Raw genomic sequence first — 26,687 nt, 5'->3', positions numbered from 1 at the left:
TCACACACGTGTACACAAGCACACACACACAAAAATAAAATCTTGGTTGGGTGTGGTAGCACACACCTTTAATCCCAGCACTCAGGAGGCAAACAGAAGTGGGTGGATCTCTGTGAGTTCCAGGACAGCAAAGGGTTACATAGAGAGGCCATCGCGAAACAAAACAAAACCCATTAAACTTGCCAGGTAGTGAACTTGGAAGGCTAGGGCAGGTGGATTTCTGCGAGTTCAAGACCAACCTGGTCTACAAAATGAGTTTCATGACAGCTGGAGCTGTTTCACAAAGAAATCCTGTCTTCAAAAACAAAACAAAACAAAAAAAAAGCCAGGCAGTGGTGGCACACGCCTTTAATCCCAGCACCCAAAAAGGAGAGGCAGGCAGATCTCTGAGTTTGAGGCCAGCCTGGTCTACAAGTACTAGTTCTAGGACAGGCTTCAAAGCCACAGAGAAACCCTGTCTCAAAAAAGAAAACAAACAAACAAAAAAACAATAACAAAATAAGATCTTTTCTGTATTGTTTTGTTTTTTTTTGAGACAGGGTTTCTCTGTGTAGCCCTGGCAGTCCTGGAATTTGCTCTGTAGACCAGGCTAGCCTTGAACTCTTAGAGGTTTGTCTGCTTCTGCCTCCCGAGACTGGGATTAAAAGTGTGTGCCACCATAACTGGCTAAAATAAAATAAATCTTTAAAATATTAATTCTGCTCCTCATAGTTTGAGCTATACCTTTATATTGATTTAGTTTTATTTTAGCAAATAAAAGTTGGTCTTAAGAGCTTTCCCGCTTCCTGTCCTCAGCATACCCTTGATTCAGTTTGCTCAGGCTATGAACTTTCCGGCTAAGAGGGGTGACAAGAAGTGGGACTGGTGGGCATGATGGGGCTACTGTGGCTCACTCATTCCCATCATCATGGAGCAGTCTACTCTGCAACGCAGGCATTATTCTGGGGACCCTGGAGCATTTCCCTGGAAGCTCTCTGGTTCTTTCTCATTTTCAAAAGGGCTTGTAGTCTCACCAAAGGCACGGATCACGCTGTCATCCTGGGGTGGTAGGTGGGGGTTGGAGGGGGTGGAACTCAGGGGCCTTGAACTTGCTAACCACGTGTTCTACCCCAGGTCCTGTTGTGTGTTTTATTTTTTGTGCCTACAGTGTCCAGCTTGTGCCAAACTTGCTCAAGGCATGACTGTCCTGGAGGTGAGCGTCGGCAGTGGCAGCTACTGCTGACCCCACTGTTCTGTCCCAGGGGAACAGCTGAGCCTTTCAATCAGACTATCTGCTGCCACCCCAGATACCTCCAGAAATACCCCTAGGGCAGAATGAAGAGTATAGGGTTACTAGGTAACACCCATCACCCCTATAGCACCCCATATTCTGTCTACACAGTGTGCTCAGGGTCCAAGCACCTGGGCCCACCTGCCCTAGGTCTGTAGATGACATAGCTGGAGCCTCACCAGTGAGCTGAAGCCAGAGGAGTCAGGGGTTTCCTCCTCTGAAGAAAACAATGCCGATTCCTCAAACAGGACATCAAAATTGCAGGGGCCGGGCGAATCCTTATACAACACACCACGCTATCTGTGTTTACGAGACAGTCCTTCGAAAGTCTGGGGATCACAACCGCCTGGACCAAGTCCCTCAGGGTTGTCAGGATGTCCTGGGTCACGTCTTGCTGGGCCATAGGCCTACATGTCATAGAGCCGGAGCTGCTCCTGCATGTCGCCATCAGTCATCTCGCCAAACGTCTCCTTGTTGTCTTTCATGAGCTTGAAGATGGCAGCCAGCTGTTCTTTCTGCACTCTGTTGAGAAGAGAGGATGAGAGGAAAAGGCACTCCTGACGGAGGGCGAGGGTAGGGTGGGACTGAGGGTGGAGGGTGACGTGGGGCCTGTGCCAGGTGGGGACTCTGCTCTTGTCTAACTACTTTGGCTTTTCAGTGGAAGACCCGCTTAAAACGCAGGAAGTGGTTTGTGTGAACATTCAGCCCTGAAATCCTGGGTCTCAGGTTCACTGTGCCTCAGTTTCCTCGTGGGGCCTACAGTTGATTTGCATCTCACGGTGAGGCAAGGACGAAGAGACCCGTGTCGTATTAAGTGGCTTGAGGTGCCGAGGAAAACGGGTTAGGAGCAGGCTCAGTTTAGACAGATGAGGGAGAAGCGAGGGAAATGGGGGCATACAGATGTAGGCATACAGATGTGTAGGCAAGCGTTCTGGGCCATGGAGAGGGTAGGTTAAAATTAACCCTCTGGGGTTCTGCTGCCTAGAGAAAGAGGCACTTTTCCTATGTACACAGAGTGGGTGTGGATGCAGATGGACCTCAGTGTTGATCACGTGGTTCTGTGGCCGCCTTGTGGTTTATGACATTCACCACCCCATCTGACGAGCGCAGAATGACTCCCATGGCAAATATCAAAGATGGGCTGAGCAGCTGAGGTCAGGAAGTGTGTGGTCCAGTTTGTTCCACTGCATGGCCCACCCTATGCTCATCAGTGTGACTGGCCATTGCATCCCGGCTCCATTTTGCTATCCTGATTTCTTGAGTCCTGGACACTTGATTGCTTTGGGGCCTGAAGAAAACTTGAGCCACACTGGCAAGCTAAGATCTCAGCCTTCCCCAGGGCCATGTGTGCTGTAGCTATGCTGTGGATCCATCATAACTGAGCAGGCTTCAACAAAGCTCTCAGCCACTGGACTGCCCGGAGAGGCAGTCCTGATGTGTTAGGACTTAGGGTTTTCCTCATTTCTTTTGTCTTTGATACAGTCCCCACTTTGTAGTTCTGGCTGGTCTGGAACTCACTCTGTAGACCAGGCTGGCCTCGAACTCAGAGATCCTCCTGCCTCTGCCTCCAGAGTACTGGGATTGAAGATGTGTGCCAGTTTGCCAGACTAGGCCTTGTGCTTTTAATGGAATTCCTTCTACTGTAAATTCTAACTCCCACCCTATCAAGATCCTCCACTCAACAATCTATTTTCTGTTTACCCCGGCATCTAGAAGTTGGAGTCCTGATGTCCCAATTCCTACCCTCCCTTGTCTGCACAAGCTAGGTCTATAGTCACTTCTGCTGTAAGAGGAAGAGGGGACATGTAGGATAGACTTTGTACCCCACTGTGTGAAGGTATGGTGAGCAGAGGGGGTTACTGAGAACCATGGATAAAATCACTGTCAGATTCAGAGAGTACTGTGATGTGGGATTCCCCTCTGTATGCTATGAATATCATTGGTTAATAAAGAAACTGTCTTAGGCCTGCACAGGGAATAGAGGTAGGTGGGAGAAACTAAACTGAATGCTGGGAGGAAGAAGGAAGAAGGAAGAGTTAGAGAGAAGCCACCGTTGGAGAAAGATGTGCTGAAACTTTGCTGGTAGGCTGCAACCTTGTAGTTATGCAGAGATTAGTGGAGATGGGTTAAATTAAGATGTAAGAGTTAGCAAATAAGAAGCTAGAGCTAATGGGCCAAGCAGTGATTTAAATAGTATAGTTTCTGTGTGATTATTTCGGGGCTGAGCAGTCAGGAACAAACAAGTGGCCTTCCTTCACACAACAAATTGGCAGAGATGTGGTTGACTAAAATCCACTTAAAACCTGAGAGGGCTTGAAAGGGAATTCTAGTCACAAAACTACCGAGTTTAACACACAGCCTCTTTCTGTTTGCTGGCGGTGTGCCACAGCTCCTTTAAGCTGTAGCAGAAAAAAAAAAGCCACGGTTTTGAAATGCAGGCTTTCTGGGCTGTCCTGCCAGCATGACCTCTGATCTTTTCAGGAGATCGAGCATTTGAATGGGGTTTGTGAGCAACATGCTATAGCTTGCTTGGTAGCAACATGGACTGGCTTTGTGTCTAGAGAAGGGGCATTGTGCATGGCTCTCCAGGCAGCAGGCAGCTCCACCATGCTGGGATGGGCGGGGCAAGCAGGCAGTGGGCAAGCAGGCAATGGCATCACTTAAGTTCATAAGAAGGGCTTAGCCTTTTAAGAAGCGCTCCTGAACAGTAAAGAATTACAGATACACAATAAAGACAAGTTCAGGTGGGAAAAAAACCTATAAATGGTTCACAGTGTTGGATTTATGTATATAGGCTTAGAAGAGAGAAGAAAAGAGTATAAGCAGTTATAAAATGAAGTAAATGTTTTTTTTAAAAAAGGTAAAGTCTTTAAAGAGACAGAGTACAAAGTTATAGATTAAAAGGAATAAAGAAAAATAAGCCATATAAAAATAGAAAATTCACAGAGAGTCTGGATTATGTATATTATTGTCTGTTTTTTAATTTTTGACTGCAGAAAGACATTTGATTCTGGGGATTGCTAAGCTAAACCAACATATATACTTTAAAGGTGTCTTGATTTCAAAATATGGATCTAAGGATATGTTGCTTTAGAAAAGACGTTCCTGTGTTTCCACGGAGAATGAGAACCTATGTATTCATTCCAGGCTAATGTGGTTTGACGCACCAGGACCCCCTGAAAGGTTGCTGTGAACACCCCCAAAAAATTATTTTGCCCAACTGCTGACTGAGATGAACCTAGCACACAGGATACACCATGAAAGACTTGATTAACAGTGTCCCCAATCAGCAGGAAGTAGTCTAGAGAACTATGCCCAAATTCCCAAATATTGTTTATAAATATTTATATTTAAAGGGGGATATGCCATAGAGATTTGTATGGTATGGATCTTGGTTTATTAATACAAATTTAAGGCCAATTTTGTTACACTGTGTATATGTATTTCTGCTCTTGCTTAAGGTATTGCGTTTGTCCAGCTCATTAAGAAATGTAATGTAAAGCCGGGCGGTGGTGGCGCACGCCTTTAATCCCAGCACTCGGGAGGCAGAGGCAGGCGGATCTCTGGGAGTTCGAGACCAGCCTGGTCTACAAGAGCTAGTTCCAGGACAGGCTCTAAAACCACAGAGAAACTCTGTCTCGAAAAACCAAAAAAAAAAAAAAAAAAAAAAGAAATGTAATGTATAATTAAGAAATACAAGTTAATAGTCATCTTTAATAGTCAAGCTTCTAGTCATGTTAGGTTTTCTAGATATATAGAAGTATATTTCAGTTAGACAGGTATTCTTCAAACCTTTCAAAGACCTTTAGAATATGACATTTAAAATGCTTTAAGAACTTAGGACTTTCATGACAGTGAGACACATCTGTTCCTGGCAGCACCAATCTACTTCAAGAGGATGAAGGGCATCAAAGAGGTTCCTCATGGAGTCTATTAGCCATTTGGCCAAGAAACTGCTCTTGCCTGGACTGCTTTATGAACTGGACATGCAGGACACACAGAGAAATGACTGCTGAACTTGCCTAAAGATGAGACCATCCTTCAGGGTTCCTGCTTCATGAAACATTCTGCCAGACCTTGTGGTGATGCACAGATTAATGGAGATGGGTTAAGATGTAAGAGTTAGTAAATAAGCTAGAGCTAATGGGCCAAGCAGTGATTTAAATAATACAGTTTCTGTGTGATTATTTCGGGGCTGAGCAGCTGGGAACAAACAAGCGGCCTTCCTTATTGCAGTACTGTCTCTTAATGAACTGTCCATAATGTTTTGGTGGTCATGATAATTGTGTATTTATCATAATTGTCATTATAATTATTAATACTGTTATTATTTTTTGGATTCTGGGGAGGGGTGTTGAGATGGTCTCAGTGTGTAATCTTTGCTAGCCTGGAATTCACTATGTAAACTGCACCTCTAGGTACTGGGATCACGGTTGTACACCACCACCACCCCTTACCCACAGGGCCGTGGTATTTACTTATTTGTCTTTGTTTTCATTTGTTTATCTACATGTATGTATGTATGTATGTGTGTGTGTGTACCACATGTTTGCCTGATGCCCTCAGAGGTCAGAGAGGGAACTGGATTCCCTGGAACTAGAGTTATGGATGGTTGTAAACCATCATCAGGGTTCTGGGAAGAGAATTGTACCCTCTGCAAGAGCCATCGTTCTGAGCCCAACACCCATGTCTCCAGCCTGGGCTGTGTACGTGGAATCAGGCATGTGTACAGCCTTGTGTGCTGCTGGAGCATCAAAGGCATCAAAAGGAAAGGTTTAAAGTTTGTTTCTAAAGAGGTCTTTCTTCCTTTTTAAACAAAGCAAACACACAGTAACCAAGGTCCTCTGCTTAACGTTTTATTGCCAGAACACGGGCTGTACACAGCGAGCCCAGCTGCCAGGAGTGGGGGGAAGGGCCTGTGGCCCATGAGCCGTGTTCAGGTTTCCACGCAAGCCTAACTAACGGTATCCAGAGGTCACTCCTCTGTATGGAGGAGATCCCGCCTAGACAGGGACTTCACTATTGCTATTTAGGAAAGAGTGTGACCTTTGGTCACGTGGCTCTGTGTCAAAGGCATGGAGCTGTGTCTGCTGCTTTGTTACCTGCTCAACCCTAAGCTCCGAACCCAAGTTATCAGGCACGGGAGAAGGCTGCCAGGAACACACGGCTTAGGAGTCAATGCTGGATATGTTTCCAGTTTTCTATTAAATAAATGGAAAGTCTTCTAAAAACTCAGTGCTTTAGAAAAAAAAAATGTTTTTGTCAACAAGTCTAAGACTTCAGAGTCGTCTGATATATAGTATAAATACTGTCAAATATAAAATTCTGAAAAACTAATCTGGGACCGCTGGTTGATTATCTGGTGAGGTTCAAAGTCATCCAGGAATAACCTTGAAAATGCGCAACCCAGAAGTCTACTCGAAGCTAAGACGGCTATTGCAAGCCAAGTGGAGACTAAGCTGAGCTGGTAGGAACACTAGTGAAAAGGCCTTAGTACCAGAGGGTTAGACCCAAGACTCCCGGGAGGAGAGTGGGGGCAAAAAGGGAGGCCACGTTAAAGCCAGTACCTGGCATGAATCATTCCTGCCAGAGAGAAAGAGGAAAGCCCCCCACCCCGCCCTAGGGTGTGTGTGACCATCTCTAACAGCAAGTGAGCACCGGTGGGGCTTCTCCTCGCTTGCCTGTCACTTCTCAACTCTGGGGGTTTGGTTTCAGTGAGAACAGAAGCACAGGTTTGGAAATGGGGTGTGGTAAGCAAACACGGCTGGTAAGAAAAGCCCAAGACCCGAGCCCATTCTTGGCAAGTTGTCTCCCCACCCCATAAACACCTCTGAGCAGGGCAGAGACACAAGGGCTCCCAAAGATCTTGCTAGCCCAAGGGAGCCCAAGAGGGGTGGGGGTATCAGCCTGTCAGCAGATTTGCAGACAAACTCTCCCCCACAGCAAGCCTGCAAGGACTCCTCCCTGGGGGTTTCTTTTTTTCTTTTTTTTTTCTTTTTTTTTAAATCAAGCTTTTAAGATGTAAAAAAAAGGCAAGAAAGCCTTCGGGAGGAGGCTAAGGACACCTTCGTTATTCTTCAGTTCTGTAAAGAGAAACAGGGAGAAAAAGATCATGTATCTTGCTTGGTTTACCTCAGAAGGAGCACAAACAGGAAGAGTGGGCACAGGGGCTGGAGGGGGATGGTTGGAATCGCAGAGGCCATGTTCAGTCCAGCAGTTTGCTCCACACACTTTGCAGTGACAGGGGCTCCATCTGTCCCTCTCCCTACCCCTCACCCACCCCACCCCCCCATCCAGGTGGCGCCACCAGCCACTTCAGCTTCTGGGTATAGAGTAGCTGGGCAGTGAGCTTGCTGATCCTTCGCTATGTGGCTGGATACACTAAAGACATTCCTACTGCCGTGGGTAATTTTTGCTTCCTGCTGCCTGGGTCTTTGTCTCCTGTGAGGTTGCCCAGGAGGATCAAAAGCCTGGATACCTTGCTGAAGGCGAGTGATCTTAATTTTGTGCCTTTGGCGCCCTCTCCTGGAAGCTGAAGTCAATGCATACTTTCAGCCTTTAGTTTGATTCAGGAAGAGCCAGAGTGAGTTCCCACCTCCTTTACTAGCCCAATATGAAGTTCTAAACCCTCTGAGGTCCTGTCAATACGGCATGACAGTCCTTCAGACTGCCAGCCTCAGCAGTGTGCGATCTGGCCTGACCTGCCAACACAGCCTAGCGTGCAAGCTGGATTCCACTTTCCCTCTGGAACTGCCAGGTGGGATATCCTGCCAAGCTGTGGAGTGAGAAGGCCTCATTCCTAGGAGAAGCTGTCTAAAGCCTGAGAGCCAACGATCCCAGTCACACAGAGGGAGGTGGCGCCCCCAAGAGAAGCTTAGAGGGGAGGCAGGGATAGAGCCAATGTGGGGAGCAGGGGAAGGGTGTGCATGTCCGTTGCGAGGGAACTGGACAAAGGTTAGCGTGCACAGCAGCCAGGAATACAGCACTTGCTGCCTGGCCACTTCCGGGCGCTGGACAGGAGTTTTGTCTGGAGCAGATCCGAGGGCAGGAATTCTCAGCTGAGATCGGAGAACCCTCTCGGGCCTCTAGCTTCCTAACTGCCACTCCCCAAGGACCCGTGAGCAAGCCTGGGGAGAGCAGAGCCGTGAGTCGCTGCAGAGCTGGGTTCTAGGTGCTGCTAGGGTGGTGATGCAGCTGATCGTTCAAGGCGAGGAGGCAGTGCAGCGTTCACCTGTTAACCAGGTGCTCCCTGCGGCAGCCTAGGAGCAGACGGTTGTCTGGTAGGGACGGAGCTGGCGGGCACCCTGCCAGCTTGAGGATGGCTTCATTCATTTGATGGTAATATGAATGGGTTATTATTATTATTATTATTATTATTATTATTATTATTATTACATCTTTACTTGTTTTACGTGGATGTGTGAGTGTGTATGTTGTGAAGGCCAGGGACAAGTCACGGGAGTTACTTCTCTCCTTTCTTCATGTTAGTCCCAGGGATCGAACTCAGGACGTCAGGCTTGGTAGCAGACACCTTTACTCCCTGAGCCACCTCACCAGTTCTACAGTTTTGCTATTTCAGGGGTCCCTCCTAGGACCATTCCTCAAACTCAGCTGGGTCCAGGTCTGTGTTGGAAATACCATCTCTCCAGAATGCAGAGACAGAAAGTCAAAACCAAACTAAACAGCCTCTGCAACCCCAAGCATCACGAGGCAGAGGGGTGGTCGGGGGAAACACCCCAGACCCTGGGCAGCTTCAGCTGGGGCCACATGCAGGGGTCAGCGGGAAGCAAGCAAATGTCAGATGGGGCAGGCGTGTGAGAGCCACAGGAAGCGAAACATGCTGGGTAGGGAGTGGAATGAACGTGAACTCGGGCCCTGCCGGGACCTCCACCAGCCCCTCCTGCACACAGTGAGGGCTTCCCTGTGCAGAGGAGGAGGAGTTGGGGACTCCTTCCTCACCCCAAGAGCAGTTCCTCGGTCTATAGCCCACAGACGAGCCAAACATCAGTGGGTGGTCTGGAGTCCCCTGGAGACTTGGAGGCAAAGGCCCTCAGGCAGTGGGGCATCTGCTGTCTTTGAAGTGACACAGGAGTGGCTTTGCCTTTTCATTTCCTGGCCTCAGCTCTGAACACAGGGGCGGTGGCAGACTCCAAACTGAGGTCTAGCTGCCACCCAGTAACTGTGAACACTAGGGATGGTGATAGATCTCAAACTTGAGGCCTAACTGCTCTGCTACCAGGAGAGCCCCTCAGGGCCCACAGTGCATCGCCCTGAGAGGACAGGATGAAGCTACAGTGTTGCCAAAGCCCCATCCTCAGAAACGCCTGGGATGGTAGGGTGGGGTTCAGGCCCTCTCTCGCCTCTCCAGCCAGGGCTGAACCCTCCAGATTGGTGGCAACATCTCAGCTCTGCCACTGGAGTTTCAAAACAGCCTCAGAAAAATGAGCAAACGTGACCATGTCTGTCCTCTGCAGGGAGTGCGCCACAAGTGGCCCAGGCCTTGGTCTGCAGGGCCCACTCAGAAGAGCAACACAGGAGGAATTGCAGGCCCTCTCAGGGGTTCCACCGTGTACTATACAATCAGCTACCTCTCCTCTGGGTGAGATGCAGCCACGCTGGTCACCTCACAAGAAGTATGTATATTCCCATAGCACCTCGGGTCTCAGAGATGACATTCCCCCATAAGTATACTAGAACCTGGGCTGGAGAGATGGCTCAGTGGTTAAGAGTATTGCCTGCTCTTCCAAAGGTCCTGAGTTCAATTCCCAGCAACCACATGGTGGCTCACAACCATCTGTAATAAGGTCTGGTGCCCTCTTCTGGCCTGTAGGCATAAATACAGATAGAATATTGTATACATAACAAATAAATAAATATTTTTTAAAAAAGTATACTAGCACCCAAACTAGCTGGACCCCCTTAGGTCTACCAGGGACTTGAACTGGTCCCCGGGAAAGGCTCTTTTTGTATCTGGGATTCCTCGTGCACGGAAGAACAAGGCAGGTCCAGATGGGACGAAATGCATTAACTGGTTATGGAGACGGTGGAGGAGGAGGAGGGTTTAGACCACGTCAGTGGCGTTGGGGACACATTAGCAGACAACGTGAGAGGAAACACGGCTAGTCTACAAAACCAACCTCCTTACCACAAGGGTTTGCAAGAACATTTGTGGCCCAGGACTAAAGGACCCGCTACAGGGAGGTGAGGTCAGAGGTCAGCTCAATCCTGAAATACAAAGGTAGCAAACTGGGTCACAACAAGAGGCAGCGTCCTCATCCAAGGAGTTAGGGACTTGCATGGTAAGGGCGTCTTCCTGCCTGTGCCTACCCTGACATCCCTCTGCACCCGGGGTGAGGAGGCTCCTGTGAAGTCAGCAACTTGGCAGAGAGACAGGATCTTGCAAGCAGTGTGGTTCTGACACCGGAGGGAAGCTGGGAGCCCAGGAGCAGCCCAGAGAGGGTGGGTAAGCCGTGCATCTCACTTGGGCCTTCTACTCCTTGCTTGCGCTCATGAGTCAGGGCTAGTCCCCCACCAGCGCCTCTGGGTGCCCGGACTGGGAAATGGTGCTGCTCTCAGTGAGACTTGACTATAGTGCTCACACCGCTGGGGGCGGGACAGCAGGTGCACATGGCGGGGGGGGGGGGCAGCTGGGCTAGTGCAGACCCTGTTTCTCCTATGACCGCCTTGGCCACGCTATTGCTTCACAGCCCCCCTCAGCCACCCATGCAATCCAGATAAAACGTTGTGGGGAGCCTGATGGACACACTGAGGGCTCTGGTGGGTGAGGGGAGAGTGGCCTGATTCCAGAACCCAGAAGTCACACAGCTGCCTTGAGCTGTGCAGAGCGGAGCTGTGTGAAGCGGAACAGATAGAGAACGACACCGCGGGTGGGGGCCGGGAGGAGGGAGGATGCCAGATGGATGAGCACCAAGAATCCCGCTCTGTCCTCAAGTGACAAATTGGATTTGTCAGGGGCTCCACGCACAAGTGACCAGTGAGGCTGCTCCAGGCCCTCCCCTGGCATCTCATGCCCGCCCCTCTGAGCTGCCTGCTCCAGGGGAACATCGTCCCTTGACTGAGGCTGACTGAAGATTACCAGGACAAGAAAGGATGCAAGAGGGCATGGTGGGCTGGCTCACCCTGCTCGGCCCCTCCACCCGTGTTCCAGAAGCCGCCTACCTCTGCTCCTCCTCCAGCTCTTCTTTGGTCATCATCCTCTTGTACTGGCTTCCCCTCAGCTGCCCAGGGCTGTACTTAAAGGAGAAGGCCGCTCCTGTGGGGACAGCGGGCAAGTTTAGTGCCAACTCTGGGAGCTAGGCTGTCCCGATGGGTATTCAGTAGCATCCCCTTGCACGGTTAGTTTTAGCTGATTCTCCCTCCCTCTCCCTCTCCCTGTGTGTGTGTGTGTGTGTGTGTGTGTGCGCGCGCGCGTGCGCGTGTGTGTGTGTGTGTGTGCATGCATGTGTGCGCACACGCATGTGCATGTGTGTGTAGCTGGGGATTAAACTCGGGGCCTTGCACGTGCTAGACCAGGCAAGCATTCTTCCCTGAACTATATCCCCGGCTCTCCCTTTGTTCCTTTTCAAAGAAACAGCCCAGCAACACAGCTCAGTGGGTGGGTGAAAACCAAACAAAAAACTAGGTGGTGGCCGCTCAGGCCTCTTAATCCCAGCAATCAAGAGCCAGAGGCTGGTGGATCTCTGAGTTCAAGGCCAGCCTGTTCTCCAGGGCAAGTTCCAGGACAGTCAGAACTACACAGAGAAACCTACAGTCAGAGAGGCCAACACACGCAGTCCTTGTAGCAGCTTCAGAGGGACCACACACTCAGTGACACCATCTTCACCCCAGCACCTGACCCCAGGCTCATCCTATACTTTTTATGAATTCCTATAGCTTCCTACACTTTGCTCTTTTGTTTGTTTGTTTGTTTGTTTTTGGTTTTTTCCAGACAGGGTTTCTCTGTGTAACAGTCCTCTGCGTGACGGAAGAGGGTACCAGATCTCATTACAGATGGTTGTGAGCCACTATGTGGTTGCTGGGAATTGAACTCAGGTCTTTTAGAAGATCAACCAGAGAGCTCTTAACCTCTGAGCCATCTCTCCAGCCCCCCCCCCCCCCCCCCCCCCCGCCGCCTTGGTCTTTAATGGGGTCAGAGGGAACTGAAAGGCGCAAACAGAAACCATCCCCTGTGCTGCTCCATCCTCCAAACGTCATTCCCTCCCCAGTCCGGTTTAAGCCAGCCCAGAGCTATCTGCCTGCCTCTGAGCCTACACTTCAGCTGTTTGCCTGCAAGGCTCCCCCACCCCCACCCCAACTCGCGCCACACTGGCCTCTCTCAACCCCAGTTTATGTTGATTGTACCTATAGCAAATGCTGTTCACTTCCCAGGGAACACATGGGTCCCCACACTGGGCCCCAGGGACTCAGACCTTCCTTTTCTTCCCCTAAGCTTGGGACAGCCAGGCCCAGTCTCCCTGCCCCCCCCCCCCGGGTTATCAGCAATTGAAGGCATACATCAGGCCCGAGATGGGATGCAGAAATGAACAGGCTTGGCGGACTGCCAGCGTCTGACAGCAGCCTCCAGTGCCTGCAGACTGTTAGAAAGGGCAGATCTGTAGGTTTGAAGTGGGGGGGGGGGGGCAGGGCATGTGACACAGCGCCAGCACAGATGCTGGGGTACCCCAGCAGAGGAAGGCAAGGACTGCAGGTTAGCATGGGAAAGTGGAGTGTCCTGATGAGAAAGTCTGCTTGGAAGCAATGCCCTCAGCATCTCGTAATCCAGCCAGTGTCTGGGAGACTGAGACTGACGGGCTGGCTCGTTTCTACCTAATGTCTAGGAAGGTAGAAAGGCTGGGGTAGGAACAGCAGGCTGGCTGGCTCATTTCTATCTAATGTGTAGGGAGGTAGGAAGGCAGGGGCAGGAATAGCGGGCTGGCTGGCCTCTACCTGATGCCTAGGAGGGTAGAAAAGGTCGGGGATGGCGACAGCCCGTGACAATGCTAGCTCCTCTTCCAGCTGCTATTCTAGAACTTCCTAGTGTCTCTGAGACACCTCCACATCCTCTCAGAGCAGGTCAGGCTCCCCACTCACGTCATGAGACACACGGATGCTACCTGGAAGAAAAGGCCTCTGGGATTAGCATCCTCTCCTGAGGAAGAAGGGTCTGGAAATGATCTCAGAGCCCAAACATCCTGCAGGGGCCATGTTGTCCCCCACATCAATCCTCACTCAGGAGGATTGGGATACTCACTATCTAGCTGCCCAGGGCCGGAGTCCTTCCTCAGGAAGCAATCTCTACCTTTCACAAGGCCTGATTTGCTCCTCAAATCATTCCACAAGCATTTAGAGAGTGCAATTCCAGGTTCTGGTGATCCCGCAGAAACAGGAGACAAACGCACACAAAGAAGCCTCAAATCAACAACAGCTGGCCCTAGGCAAGCGTGGCTGAGGTGGGAGGGGTGGGTGTGGTGGCATACATTTTTACTCCCAGCACTTGGAGGCAGAACGCTGTGAGTTCTAGGCCAGCCTGGTCCACATTAAGCTTTGGGCCAACTCTACAGAGGGTACAGGACAGACAGCAAGGTGACTGTGGGTGAGTCAACGGGGGTTGGTGGGGTTGCCAGGGCTCTTGCTGGGTGAGGTGGTGGCTCTGGGGGTCTGAGGCAGAGCTGAACCATCCTTCTCAGAAAGCCTCCCTCTCCTCTGCAACCTCCCCCTCCATCTCCCACCACCTCACCGCCCCCCTCCCGCTCACCGCTCAGGCATGCTATAAGCTCTCCCTAGCTAGGTTAATAAGGAAACTCCACTCCATCTGGGTCATCAGAACCAAGAGCTTTTCAAGCCAGTCCAGGATGTGGACAGATGAGGCCGGAGATCAGGAAGCTTCCCTGAGCAACTCCAATCTGCAGCCGAGAGCTGCAGCATTCAGACCCAGGAGCGAAGGGGCGGTGTCTTCGTCTATCCCAAAGCCCTGAATATCCTGCATGCCAAAGAGGCAGCTGTAGCTGGAGTGTGCAGACAACCCCCAGGATGGAACCAAAGAAGTGACAAAACCAAGGAGAACCCTGGCTTTCGGGTGCCGCGGTGCCGCTTTAGAAAAATAAACATCAAAAGTTCTGCCAGCTGGGTGTACGGCTGGGCTCTGGTTTATGGGGCAAGTCTTATTAGCTTGATGCTCTTCCAGCCCACCAGGATGGCCCACTGACGCAGGCTTTAACTTAATCATACGCGGTAGGCCGAATCCAATTTCATTAGAGCAGGCGGGCTGGGTGTGAGAGCCCCCAGGGAGCGCGTATGAGTGGGGGCTTCCTCTTCCAGGCCTCGTCAATCTATGAGTCACTTGGGGAAGTCATTTTAGCGACACTAATCAATTAGCCTGGGAGGCTGAGCTGCTTACTGCAGAGGGGCGCGTGGGGGACGGTGTGCTGGGGGGGTCAGAGGGGGGGCAGCCTTGCTTCCTCTGACAGCTGAGCCCACTGGCCTTTCTCCCTCTGCCTGGTTATAGCAGCAGGCCATTAGGATGGGGGCTGTCCAGGACAGCAGCTCAGATGAAAAGCGAAGAACTCAGCAGCAGGCAGGGGGCTGGGTACAGGGCTTGTGGATGGTGGACGTCAGCGGAGTTAGGAATGGCAGCCAGTGGGGTCTCTCTGTTTGCACCCAGGGGCCTCCAGACTCGTTTCAACCTCCCTTTCGCATGCTCAAGTCACTAACAGGACCTTAGAACCTGTGCCAGCAGGGACAGACTCTTGGGCTATAGTTACTGTTAGCTCGATGACCTAGGAGGGCAGAGCATAGGCCTGGCTGGCCAGAAGTTGGAATCCTCACCTACCACGGCCTGTGCCTGGGCACCCTCGGAGGCTGTGCCAACAGAAACACACAGCTCTGCTTACTCTCTGAGCCTCATTGCCACTGACACCCACAGGAGCCTCAGTTACAACCCCTGCTCCCCACCGTTCCCGTTAAAGCTGCTTTTAATAAAAAAATGCAATATCTCTGTGCTCTCACTGTACTGGTCTGATAAAATTAACTGTTTTGCTTTGTTTTTCTCCAGCTTCTTTGTGAAGGAAATAAAATGTGACAGATCAGCCAGTCTGTCTGTCTGTCTGTCTGTCTGTCTGTCTAGGACACACGGGGGCCTCTGGGTTTCATATATTCCTGTGGCTCTCTCTCCCATCTGAGCCACCCAGAGCTCAGGAGAAACAGCCCCTGGGAGACCTCCCAACAAAATACACCAGAGAGAACCAACAGAAAGACAGGAGAAGAGACCTGGCAGCAAGGGAAAGCCAGAGAGCTCCTGCCTCTAAGGGAAGGCCTCCTGCACTAAATGACTTATTTACAGACAGAAAAGCCTGGACCAAAAGTGCAAAGGAGGTATAGGCAGGGAGGCGAGGGATGAGTGGGGGCCTTGATCGGATCATCCCGTAGCCCCTCTCCCTCCATCCACCCTCAAGTCCCTGTGGTCCCCAGTTCTCCCATCCCACTGCCCCCAGAGTGGTCCAGGGAGAGCCAAAGACTGCAGCCTCATGGGAGTAGGTGCCACTCGCTCACCATCCTCTTCCTCAGGTTCTTCAGTGGGCGGCCCCGTCTCACTGTCTGAGTCCTGCTCTTCATCCTGCAAGACAATGGCAGGGGTCAGTGCTGCTTACCTAGCTGAACCCTGTTCTCTCTCAGGAGAGGGTGAGATGTGGGCTGGGAGAGGCGGCTCCCTAAATTGGGGAAGATGAGTGGGGAGGGAGTGGGGAAGGCATCTCCAAGGTCTGTGTGAGCGTGTCCAGCGGCTGTGGTGGAACCTGTGGTGTCAGGGCAGAGTCAAGGACAGGAGGAGGAGATAGAGGACCCTGGGGATCACAATCCCTCAACTTAGGCCATTCCCAGGTAGTGCTTGTCCGGGCATTTTGGTAAGTGGCCTGGAAATCCCACCCTCACCTTAGTAAGTAAAGAGAGACGCCAAAAAATCTGGCTGTACTACCTAGGGCCAAAGCCAGCTCAAGAGCACAGCTATTCCAAGAGAGAGGCCTCTGGCTCCTTCCAGTGTCATTTTCTGTCTCTACTCAGTGCAGTGACCATTTACCCCAAACTGGAACTCCACCCCCTTAGCCTGGTCTCTCCCACACATGGATTCAATAAACAGATGGCCGGAGAGAGGCATCCCATCCCGTCCTGGGATGGCCTTGGTGGAAGGCAGGAGTGACTTCAACTTCAGGAATGTTTGAGGATGAGAGAGCCATGTGACCGGCGAACTATGTGGAGCTGGAGGGTGTGGGGAGGGCATCAGAGGCCCGAGGAACTGTGGCTTGGAAGCCTGGCAGGCCAGGGTGGAAACTTCAGGTTCGAGGGGGAGGGCGCGGGTAGAAGTGAGCTGCTTGCAGTGAAGACAAACACTGATGTAGGTCTGGGGTGCCCCAGATACCCCAAGAAGCAGTCAGCCTCCATAGGAAGAGGCCCCCCAACAGAACAGCAAGTTGAGCATGGAAACAAAGCTTTCACAAGCCCCATGGCGAGAGGTCACAAGAGGCAAACTCTTGGGCCTTGAGTTCCTCAGGATCTAGGGCCAGTGTCTACCACTGAACAGAGCTCGTAGACTCGGTGCTGGTTATGTGGAAGCCATTCTGCCCTGGCACAGGCAAGGTTGTGTGCTGGTGGATCAGACATCTCAGTTTTGCAAAGCAAAGTATCTTTGTAGCTAAGGGAGGTAAGCAGGTCGGGAAAGGAAACACCCCTTTTGATGCAGGGATCACTGCGAAGGATCTGTTGTCTAGACTAGAAATCTTTATCTAGGACTTTTCTATAGCAGTGCTTAGCTAAACACACTTGGATAACACGATCTCCAAAATGTCAACCAGTCCAAAGTCACCAGGCATGTATACCACACAGGGCGCACAAGAGGAGGTGTCTGCACACCCTGGCTATGAGGAAGGGTCAAAAGAATTTATGCCTGGCTATGAGGAAGGATCAAAAGAATTTATGAGGGGACGTGGGGAGGCAGGCAGAGTGCACACGTCTGAGGAACTGAGTTTGGATCCCCAGAAACCATGGAAAAGGAGCACAGGGTTGTGCGTGTCCGGACGTAACTCTAGCGCCGGGATGTGTGGGGGAGAAGGGCAGATCTTCAGCGCTTACCAGGGAGACAGCCTGTGCAACTGGTGAACTCTGGAGCCAACGGGAGACCCTGTCTCAAAAGATAAAGTGGAGCTGGTGTCACACACTTTTAATCCCCAGCACTCGGGAGGCCTCTGTGAGTTCTTGGCCAGCCTGATTTACATGGTGAGTTCCAGGCCAGCCAAAGCTACATAGCAAGACTCTGTCTCAAAGAATAAATAAGGCCTTTGGAATAGGGTCACGCACACGCATACACATTTGTGTGTGTGCGTGTTTGTGTGCGTGTGTGTGCTTCAGAGAAGGATGCCAGGTGGCCTGCTCTAACATTCTGTCCGTTCCCTTCAGACAGGATCTCTCACTGAACCTGCAGCTAGGCTGGCAGCCATGATACCCCAATGATCCTCCTGTCTCTGACCCCTCAGTGCTGGAGTTATAGGTGTATAAACACATGTTGTTTTTACATGGATGCTCGGGATGCAGGTCCTCATATATGTGCAGCAAGTGCCACCTCCCCAGTCCCTAGGATGGGTCTTCATCCAAGGTCCTCCTCTATCCTTATCAGAGAGAATCCAGACATAAGCAGAGACACCCGCACACACAGAAGATCACGTGCATGCCAAGGAGGAACGCTCCAGAAGAAATGCACCTGCCAACCCCCTGGATTTGGGCTTCTGAGCTCAGAGAAAAAGTAAACTGCTGTTGTGTAAGCCCCCAGCCCATGGCATTTCACTGCGGCGGCCCTGGCAAGCCCACAGAGCAGGCTTCCAGGGACAGTAAGCCAACCTCATGAAAACTGGAGGCTGTGACATGCCTGATGTCATGCCCCAACAGGCCTGGCTGAGGCTCCAAGCCAATCGCCTCACAGGTAGCTGCTCTTCGGTCGCTGCCCTGCCTGCTGCTCTCTGCAGAGTCCTGAATACACCTGCCTTCTTTTGAAACAAAACAAAGCAGAAGCCAATCACCCCACTGATTGTGGGCCCAGTATAACTGTGTGGATAATTCTATTTCAACTGTTATGAGTTAATTTTCCCCTTCAGCTTCGTCCAGAGGTGGCAAGAGACGGAAAGTCTCCAGCTAGCATGCCCAAGAAGCCACTGCAGAGGAGGGCCAGGCAGGCTTCTGAATGATTAGAGGCAAGGCCAATGTGTGTGTGTATGTGTGTGTGCACATCTGCATGCGCGCCCATCTACTGTCCCAGGAGTTGCCTTTGCCCTGCATCCTACCGACAGGATCAGCAGGAACCCCGTGGCTAGCCACCAAAGCTAATCCAGGGTGTGATGGCCTGTCTAAACCTGACGCTCATCTGGATTGATTGACTTTAGACCGCAGCAGCTCGGCTAGGCAGGTGGAGCTCAGTCAGTTCCAGCTCTTTAGGGGGATCTCCTGAAGAAAAGGTAAGCAGTTGGGGTGGAGGAGACTGCCTGCGGGTGTCTCCCCCTTGCGGAAGGCAGGGCGGGTGGGAGGTTGGCAGTATGGCTGGAAAGCAGGGCTGGCTAGTGCCTGCCAGTTCAAACCCAGAGCCCTTCTCTCCAGAGGACTGGCGTTATAAACAGTTGTGAGCTGCCAGAAAGATGCTGGGAATCGAACCCAGGTCCTCTGGAAGAGCAGTCAGTGCTCTTAACCATCTCTCCAGCCCCCCCCCCAATCTCCTTTGTTTGTTTGTTTGTTTGTTTGTTTGTTTTTGAGACAGAGTCTCATGTAGCCCAGGCAGGCCTCGAACTTGCTTTGTAGCTGAGAATGACAGTAAACTTCCAATGCTTCCACCTCTACCTCCCACGTGGCACCGGCTAAGTGCACCAGTCTTCAGGGCCTGCGATCTGCCCTCTGTCATTCACTCATGGGTTCCTTGACTCCCTCTGCCTGGCCAGAGGTCTCGCAGATTACAGGGCCTGGACAGCTCAGAGCTGTTTGGCTGCCTGGATCTGCAGAAGGGTAAGAGGGGCTGAGGTTTCCCTATGTGGGAAAGCTCTCTTTGTCCCTGTGTTCTGGGACCCATGTCAGGCACAAAAGGGAGGAAAGTTCTTAGCACTTCGGCCAACACCAGAACGTCAGTTTCCCCTTGAATGGTTCTTGCACTGGGGAGCTCACTCCCTTACGGAGCAGTCTACCTCTGGGGAGCATCAGACAGGGCTTGGGAGTAAGTTCTGCAGCAGGGGATGCTAGGTAGGCTGTAAGTAGGGAGGGGAGAGACAAGGAAACTGAACCTGCCTTTGGCAAAGAGCCAGCAGCAGGTTTTTGTTGGATGTTTGTGGGGTTTGCATGCTCTTTATTGAAAAAGACATCACGGGTGCCTGCTGTCCAGTGGACCTGTGGTAGAAGTGGGGAAGGGGTGGGGAATGTGGTGGGCAGGGGCTTGGTCTCATTCTTGTGGGATGTTTGTGGGGTTTGCATGCTCTTTATTGAAAAAGACATCACAGGTGCCTGCTGTCCAGTGGACCTGTGGTAGGAGTGGGGAAGGGGTGGGGAATGTGGTGGGCAGGGGCTTGGTCTCGTTCTTGTGTGCAGACATTCCCCTGCACAGACAATGTGCTCAAAAATAAAAGATGACCTCATGCTGGTTAAGTGCTCCAAGGAGAGCCAAATAGGATGATGCATGGGAGAGAGAGAGAGCCGGGAGAGAGCTGGGAGGAGGGTGATTGGTATCTGCTAACGTGGTCAAGGGCACGGAGACAGGATATGCACAGGGCTTGTATAAAGATGCAGGCTGGTCGGACCAGGCAGTCAGTCAGCACGAGTGTCCAGACACGGGCCTGAGCACGAGGAAGACACCAGAGGCCTCGGTGGGGCAGTGAGCCTTGTGATCAAGGTCTATCAGCCTCAGAGGCTAAAGTTACCCTGCTGCAGCAGAAGCTGCGGAGGGCTTCAAGTAAGGAAGCTGGGATGCGGCTTCTGGGTTAATGAAAATCCAACTTGGAGCTGGTGGAGCTGGGCAGCCTAGGGCACAGGGGCAGCAGGAGCCTGGGAAAAGGCTATTAGACAGCCTGCAAGAACACAGCACGGAATAGCAGCCAGCAAGACTACAGGGAGCTGCTCCCTTGGGAGGAGGCTCTGGGAGACAGGCAAGAGGGCAGAGAAAAAGAGGAGGGCAAGACAGGTCTGGGCTTCGGGTCTAGGCAGTGTGGGCAGCATGAGGAAAGATTTGGGGAAGAGGGCAGACAGTGACAGACACCTGAGGGGAAGGGGTGTCCGTCCGCAGGAGATGGGAGAGGGCTTTGTGCGTTTGGGCGTCCTTCACTACCATCAGGGCAATGGTGGCTGGGGTGTTCTAGAGGACAACAATGGTGGAGCAGGTTCAGAAGACCTTCGGTTGATAGTATACACCAGAACCTTTCCAATAGGGCGAGGGGAACGTGAGAGGGAAGGGAGAAAACCCAATTACACACATAGGGTAAGGGGTTAACTTACAGAGCAGGAGAGGTGGGGGATGGGGTCGGGGAAAGGAGGGTGGGGGACAGACTGAGATAGAGATGGACCAACTCACTGTTCCTTTAGCTAGCACTCCCACCCCGACCTTATCCTGTTCAGACATCCAGTCCAACAACACCATCCTGGGCTCAGTACTGCCCAGTCAAGCACACATTTGCCAGCCTTAAGCAAACTCACTCAAATGAGCAGGCGCTGCAGACTCAGTCCCATCAGATTGACAGTTGGGGCAATGCTCCCATGAGCGGGTTTAGAGGACACCAAGCACTTCATAAAACCAGAACAAGACAAACACACAAAAGCCCCGTGGGCAGCAGTCTGCACTGTGCCCAACCCCAGGGCAAACGTTGGGCTGAAGCCCCTCCCCCACACTTCAAAATAGAAGAAAATCAAGAAGGGATTGATGACGTCGGAACAGAGAGGGCTGGGGAGCGCAGTCATTCATTCGGGAAAGCCAGGCAGGAGGACTGGTCAACGGAAAATAACGCAAGGTCGGGCTGGGCTGTCACTCAGTAGCTTCGAGCACTTGCAGGTTATGTCCCGGGTTCCATCACCAGCAGGCTCGTGCCCACACACAGACACACGCATGCACACACATAGATACACACAGGGTAGGTAGGCAGCTTTTAAAATCTCTTTAAGGCTTTAGCCAGAGGAGAAGCCAGTTTTGGATTCCCTAGGCGTGGGAGTCGTGGGTGGTTTGGCCCGGAGAGACTTGCAGACTAGCAGATTACTACCGGTGGAGGAGGTGCTTTTGGGTCTTGAAATTTATCTCCAGCCTCTGAGTCCTCAAAAAATAAGAATCTACCCGAGAGAAAGGCTAGTCCAGGAACTCCCCTTTTCCAAGGTTGGGGTTCTGCAGTCTCTGCTCTGTGTGTGTGTGTGTGTGTGCAATTAAGAAAATTTTAGGGGCTGGAGAGGTGGCTCAGAAGTTAAGAGCACTGGCTGCTTTTTCAGAGAACCACGGTTCAGTTTTCTGCATCTACACTGTGGCTCATAGACTATCCTTAACTCCAATTCCAGGGATCCAGTGTCCTCCTGTGACCTCTGAGGACACTAGGTACACACATGGAGCACAAGCATACATTCAGGCAAAACACTCATGCATCCAAAATAAAAAATTTTAAATGTAAAAAAAATTAATTATTATTATTGGGGGGAACCAAGAATTCAAGGTCTCTGGGTAGTGGTGGCACATGCATTTAACCCCAGCCCTTGGGAGTCAGAGGCTGGTGGATCTCTGTGAGTTCAAGGCCAGCCTGCTCTACAGGCAAGGCCACCTTTGTCTTCTCAGTGGGTTCAAGACACCCTGAAGCTATATAAAATCCTGTCTCAGTACAACAGACCTGGCATGTAACTGGGTGAGATGAGATTAGAGCCCTCATAAAAATACTACAAGACACCACGGCAGTCCCCTTCTCTGCCATGTAAGGACACAGCTGGAGATAAGTCACACGGGCAGGAGGTCTCCCCAGAGTCCAGCCTGCTGCTCCAAGACCTGAGCATGTCCAGGAGTCAAAGGTGCAAGGAGAGCCACCTGTCAACAGTGTCTTATCACATCAGCTAAGGTGATGAAGACAGGACTGGCCCCACAGGCGGGAACTATTACGCATCTATCTGGCCCTCTCCTACCTGTTTTGGTAAGAGGACAAAATGGGACCAACTTGGGACTGCTAAGTCAGATGAGTTGACAGTGAAGGGCTCAACTGTCCCTCGATCACTGTGGGAGGGCTGGGTCTGTGAGCTTCCAATGTCAACAGGGTTGGGGACAGCAGGGTCACAAGGTGGAGCTCGAGTTAAAAGCTGAAGGAGCAATACAGTGAAACCCGCATGCTTCTCACCTAGACCCACCCTTCTGCCATCTTTATATTTTCTCTGTGTCACACTGTGTAACTAATTAAATCCAGACAGAGAATTTCGGCCTGCAGGCTGCTGGACGGCTCCGTCATTAAAGCATTTGCCGCCAAGCCTGACGACCTGAGTTTGATCCTCACAGGTCGTCCTCTGACCTCCATATGTGCACCGTGGCCCTGGAATGAGCACACACGTGAAATAAATAAGAGTATTAATAATATAAAGAACTTTAGCGTGTATCTTGCTAACAATAGGTCTCTCCTTTTTAAGTGCTAGGAATCTAACCCACAACCTCATTTAAACTAGACAAGGGCTTTACCACTGGACAACATCCCTAGCCTTCTAGGACCTTTTCCATATAAACCTAATGTCAGTACTGCACGCAAAAAAATCCAGCACTGAAATCACCCAAGCCTTGGGTTCCACTCCAAACGCCATATACACAAAAGTCCCTACTCTGGACTGGAGAGATGGCTCAGCAGTTAAGAGCACTTGATGCTCTGGCAGAGGACCTGGGCTGTGTTCTTAGAGCCCACGTGGTGGCTCACAACCATCCCTAACTCCTGTTCCAGGGGACCAGACGCCCTCTTCTGGTCTTCGCATGTAGTGCATACACATACATGCAGGCAAATAAGTCATACATATAAAATAAAAATAAATGGATCTTTTTTAATAAGCCCCTACTGTGTGTTTATTTTTTGTTTGTTTTGAGAGTGTCTTGCCACGCTGCCTCAGCTGGTCTCTGACCCCTGGACTAAAGTGAGACTCCCATCTCGGACTCCTAAGTAAACCAGAACCCACATGCCAGGAGGCCTGACTGGGGCACAGACTAAATGTCTAACCTCAGAGTCATTGGACCGACCCTTGTGCCATGGCTTCTCGGGGAGTCCTCCCATACGAACATGACCTTGCCAGGATGCTGACTTCACGCAGGAGACCTGGCCATCCTAAAACCCCAGCATACACACCAGCGTCAAGAAAGCTCTGCTCTCCAGCTCTAAGCAGGACCAGCTTCTGTCCGGACACAGCTGCTTCATAGTTCTCGGCGGGAACTAGGTGTGCCCACCCACCATGCTTCCTGCACTGCCCGCCCCAAGTAATGCCAACGAGAGAGATGAAACACATTCTAATAATATGATCCTACCTCTCCAAGTCCCTGCCCAGGACTGTAAACTGCTGGGGGGTGGGGAGGCAGGCCGGCTAACAGGACGGGACCTCAGCTTGGCTGGCCTCACGCCCACCCACCCCCAACCCTGCTCCCTGAGTCCCCACTTGGGCCTCAGTCTATAACTGTCCCCTCCCACCACCTGGTCCCTGGCCTAGAGGGCACCCAGCCTGCAAGGGGGCCACTACCCAAGTCATCTATGCAGCAGCTGAAGGCTGCCTCCCGGACTCCAGATCCTTCTCAGTAATCAGCTTTGCGGGGCAGAGCCTGCAGCTGCCACAGACAGCCAGGCCTCGCTGGGAAAGGAGCAGACTGGATTAGGGGGAAGTAGTTAACAGAGAATGAAGAGAATGAGGTGGGGGAGAGGCACGTTAAGCCTCTCGAGGGGGGGCAGTGGCTCCCGCCCAACAGAAGTGGGGTGGGCCCTGATCCACCTAGGGACCATGAAGGGAGCCTCCATGTAGGGCATCATCCAGCCACAGCCTCTCATCCCAACCCAGGATTTTCTTCCTTAGGGCTATCCCTGTCCCCCCCCCCCCCCACACACACACAATGTGAGCATCAGAAGAAAGAGCTGGAAATGCCTGAGTCCATTTTAAGACAACTTCTAACACAGACGCCCACGATTGGAAGGCGTGGAAGGGACACACAAAGGAGCCTCTGTCTCCCAGGTCCTCACCTGGGACTCTGCCCACTTGACACTGCTGGCAGGAGTCAGAGACCAGGCTCACAGGTGATGGGCCTGACCTCCAGACGAGAAAACTACCTTACTGTTGGGTGGACTCCCTCAGGACAACTCGGCTGCCACCTTGAACTCCCTGACCGGTACCTCGTCCTCCAAAGTATCCACGAACCTGGGTGTGGTGGCCGTGCGTGCCTGTAATCCTAGGGTTTGTTTTGTTTTTCTTTTAGAATGGGGGAGGCTCATTATGCAGACCAGGCTTGATTTGAACTCACAGAGATCTGTCCTCCTCCAACTCCTGAGTGCTTAGTTAGAATAAAGGTGTGAGTCAGCAGGCTTCGGGAAGCCGAGGCAGGAGGATTTTGAGTTTGAGGTCAGCCTTGAGTACACAGTGGGCTCCGGGCCAGCCCAGGATACATGTCAAGAATCTGCCTCACCAACCAACCAACACCAGAAAATAATCCAAAATGCCCACTTGCGTTAATTATACGAAGGCCCCTGTTTCCATACTGTGACTGACCCTGTTACAGGGTGAGCGTCTCGAAAAACCTTGTAGAAAGTTTCTTAAGAAACTGCTCTACTCCACAGGACCAAGACAGGACTGCACCCCAACAGACACCTTGGTCTAGCTGGAATCTAGAGGAACAGTTTAAAACAGAGCTGGTGGAGGGAGCCCATAATGTCCTGAGAGGAACCCCAAACCCCACCTGCCAGTCACCCCGGGTCTGCGAGCCTCCAGCAGCATCCTGTTCTCCCTGGGTTGAACACAATAGCGTCTCCTCACAGCCGGCTCTGGGCAAGTTAGAAGCCACACTAATGACACAATTAGTCATCCACTTGTCAAGCAAAGAGCCTGAGAGTAGGGGGTCTGGCAGACTCAGCAAAGAGAAAGGCCTGGGCCCAGTCTCACTGCCGCCTCCTCTGTCCCAAGGGCTTCACTCCCGTGTAAACCGTTGTATCCAGAGAGGGACAGAGGAAGCACCGGCAGATGTGCTGACCATACCCACGCCAGCGCAGCAAGCCCACGGCTTCCACGAGCCATCCTGCCTTCAGGATGAAGAACAAAGTGTTAAAATCTGACCGGAGACCAGAGTGGGTGGCCAGGCCTGGAGCTGTGAAATTCCAGTAACCTCGGGCAAGCCAGGATCCAATCTACAGCACATCAGAGAATGGGCAAGGGGCGTGCGATGGGTGCCCTGAAGAAGGCCTAGTCTGCTGAGGGCCGGCTCCTGGGAGATGGGGACTGGGGTGGGGCTGGGGGTGGGAGTGGAGAAGGGGGGCTAGGGCTTCTACTCTTACCTTTTGTTCCACACCAGGTGGACTCATCTGCAACCAGGGGGTGGGGATTGAGGGTGTCAAAGCCTACAAGTAGTTGAAAACGACAATAATATGGTCTCAGTAAGTGCTCTTCTTTCAGTCCAGTCCGCCTGGCCTCACACAACGCCCACATTGCCTCTGGAATCAGGATTTCAAGTTGACACAGGCAACTTCCCTTCTCGCACACCCCATCCCAAAGTAGTGAGTTGTCAGAGTAAGCCAACTCCAGTGCAGATCTTGAAGAAGGGCACGTGTCAGTAGGTTTGGGCACGCGTGGGCAAAGGCGAGGAGAGAGGAGGGTGCAGAGCAGAGTGTCAACGTCCGTGGGAGGCCCGGGAACGCCAGAGCGGGGAGGAAGGGAGGGAGAGAGGCCAGCTCCACTTTGGGGGAGGATGAAGCGTACCGGCCGCAGGAACCCTCCTTTCCTGCCAGCCGCTGGCTCGGCCCTTCCTGCGGAGGTTCAGCCGGCAGGCTCGTGGGTGTCCTACCGGGACCCCACGGCGAACCCGGTGCGTACCTGCCTCCCCTCGTCCGCCGGCTCCTCCGCCACGGGCTCTCTCGGCTCCGCTATGCGCTCGGGCTGGCGCGGCCCCGCGGGTGCGGGCTCCGAGGCGCTGGGCTCGGGAGGCTCAGGCGATGCCGGAGCCCCGGGGGCCTCGGTCGGGGACGCGCGTTCCGGGGCCGGGGCCGAGGCCGGGGCCGCCCCACGCCGCAGCAGCAGCCAAGCGAGCAGCAGTGCCAACGCTGTGGCCAGCGCGGGCAGCGCGGCCAGCAATTCGGCCGGCGCCTCCATCGCGCCGCGGCCGCCGAGTGCCCGCCCGCCGGGACCCCGAGGGAGCCCGCGGCGCCCCGCCACAAGGCCACGCCCCGAGGCGGAG

The 26,687-nt window shown here is 52.2% G+C and overlaps 1 protein-coding gene across 4 annotated transcripts; it reads right to left on the bottom strand.

Annotated features, from left to right (window-relative positions):
- Positions 1–574: 574 nt before the first annotated feature.
- Positions 575–26,687, bottom strand: Mxra7 (matrix remodeling associated 7). Of its 4 annotated transcripts, none has more exons than XM_041636151.1 (5): positions 26,327–26,687; positions 15,818–15,881; positions 11,450–11,543; positions 10,416–10,495; positions 1,665–1,792 (listed from the first exon to the last, which is right to left on the bottom strand). In XM_041636151.1, exons 1-4 carry the CDS (start codon positions 26,600–26,602, stop codon positions 10,462–10,464), a joined length of 468 nt encoding a protein of 155 aa, XP_041492085.1. In that variant the 5' UTR covers positions 26,603–26,687; the 3' UTR covers positions 1,665–1,792; positions 10,416–10,461. The 4 variants fall into 4 exon arrangements, with proteins under 4 accessions (XP_041492083.1, XP_041492085.1, XP_041492084.1 ...); XM_041636150.1 differs by lacking the exon at positions 1,665–1,792 and adding an exon at positions 5,801–7,353 and having other exon boundaries at positions 26,327–26,686; XM_041636149.1 differs by lacking the exon at positions 10,416–10,495 and having other exon boundaries at positions 575–1,792; positions 26,327–26,686.

The sequence above is a fragment of the Microtus oregoni genome, unplaced genomic scaffold (genome assembly GCF_018167655.1).
Source record: "Microtus oregoni isolate MIOR12 unplaced genomic scaffold, Mior012 000048F_ref0000485, whole genome shotgun sequence".
NCBI lineage: Eukaryota > Metazoa > Chordata > Mammalia > Rodentia > Cricetidae > Microtus > Microtus oregoni.
The sequence above is the reverse complement of the archived record's forward strand: the minus strand, read 5'-3'. Positions and strand labels throughout refer to the sequence as shown.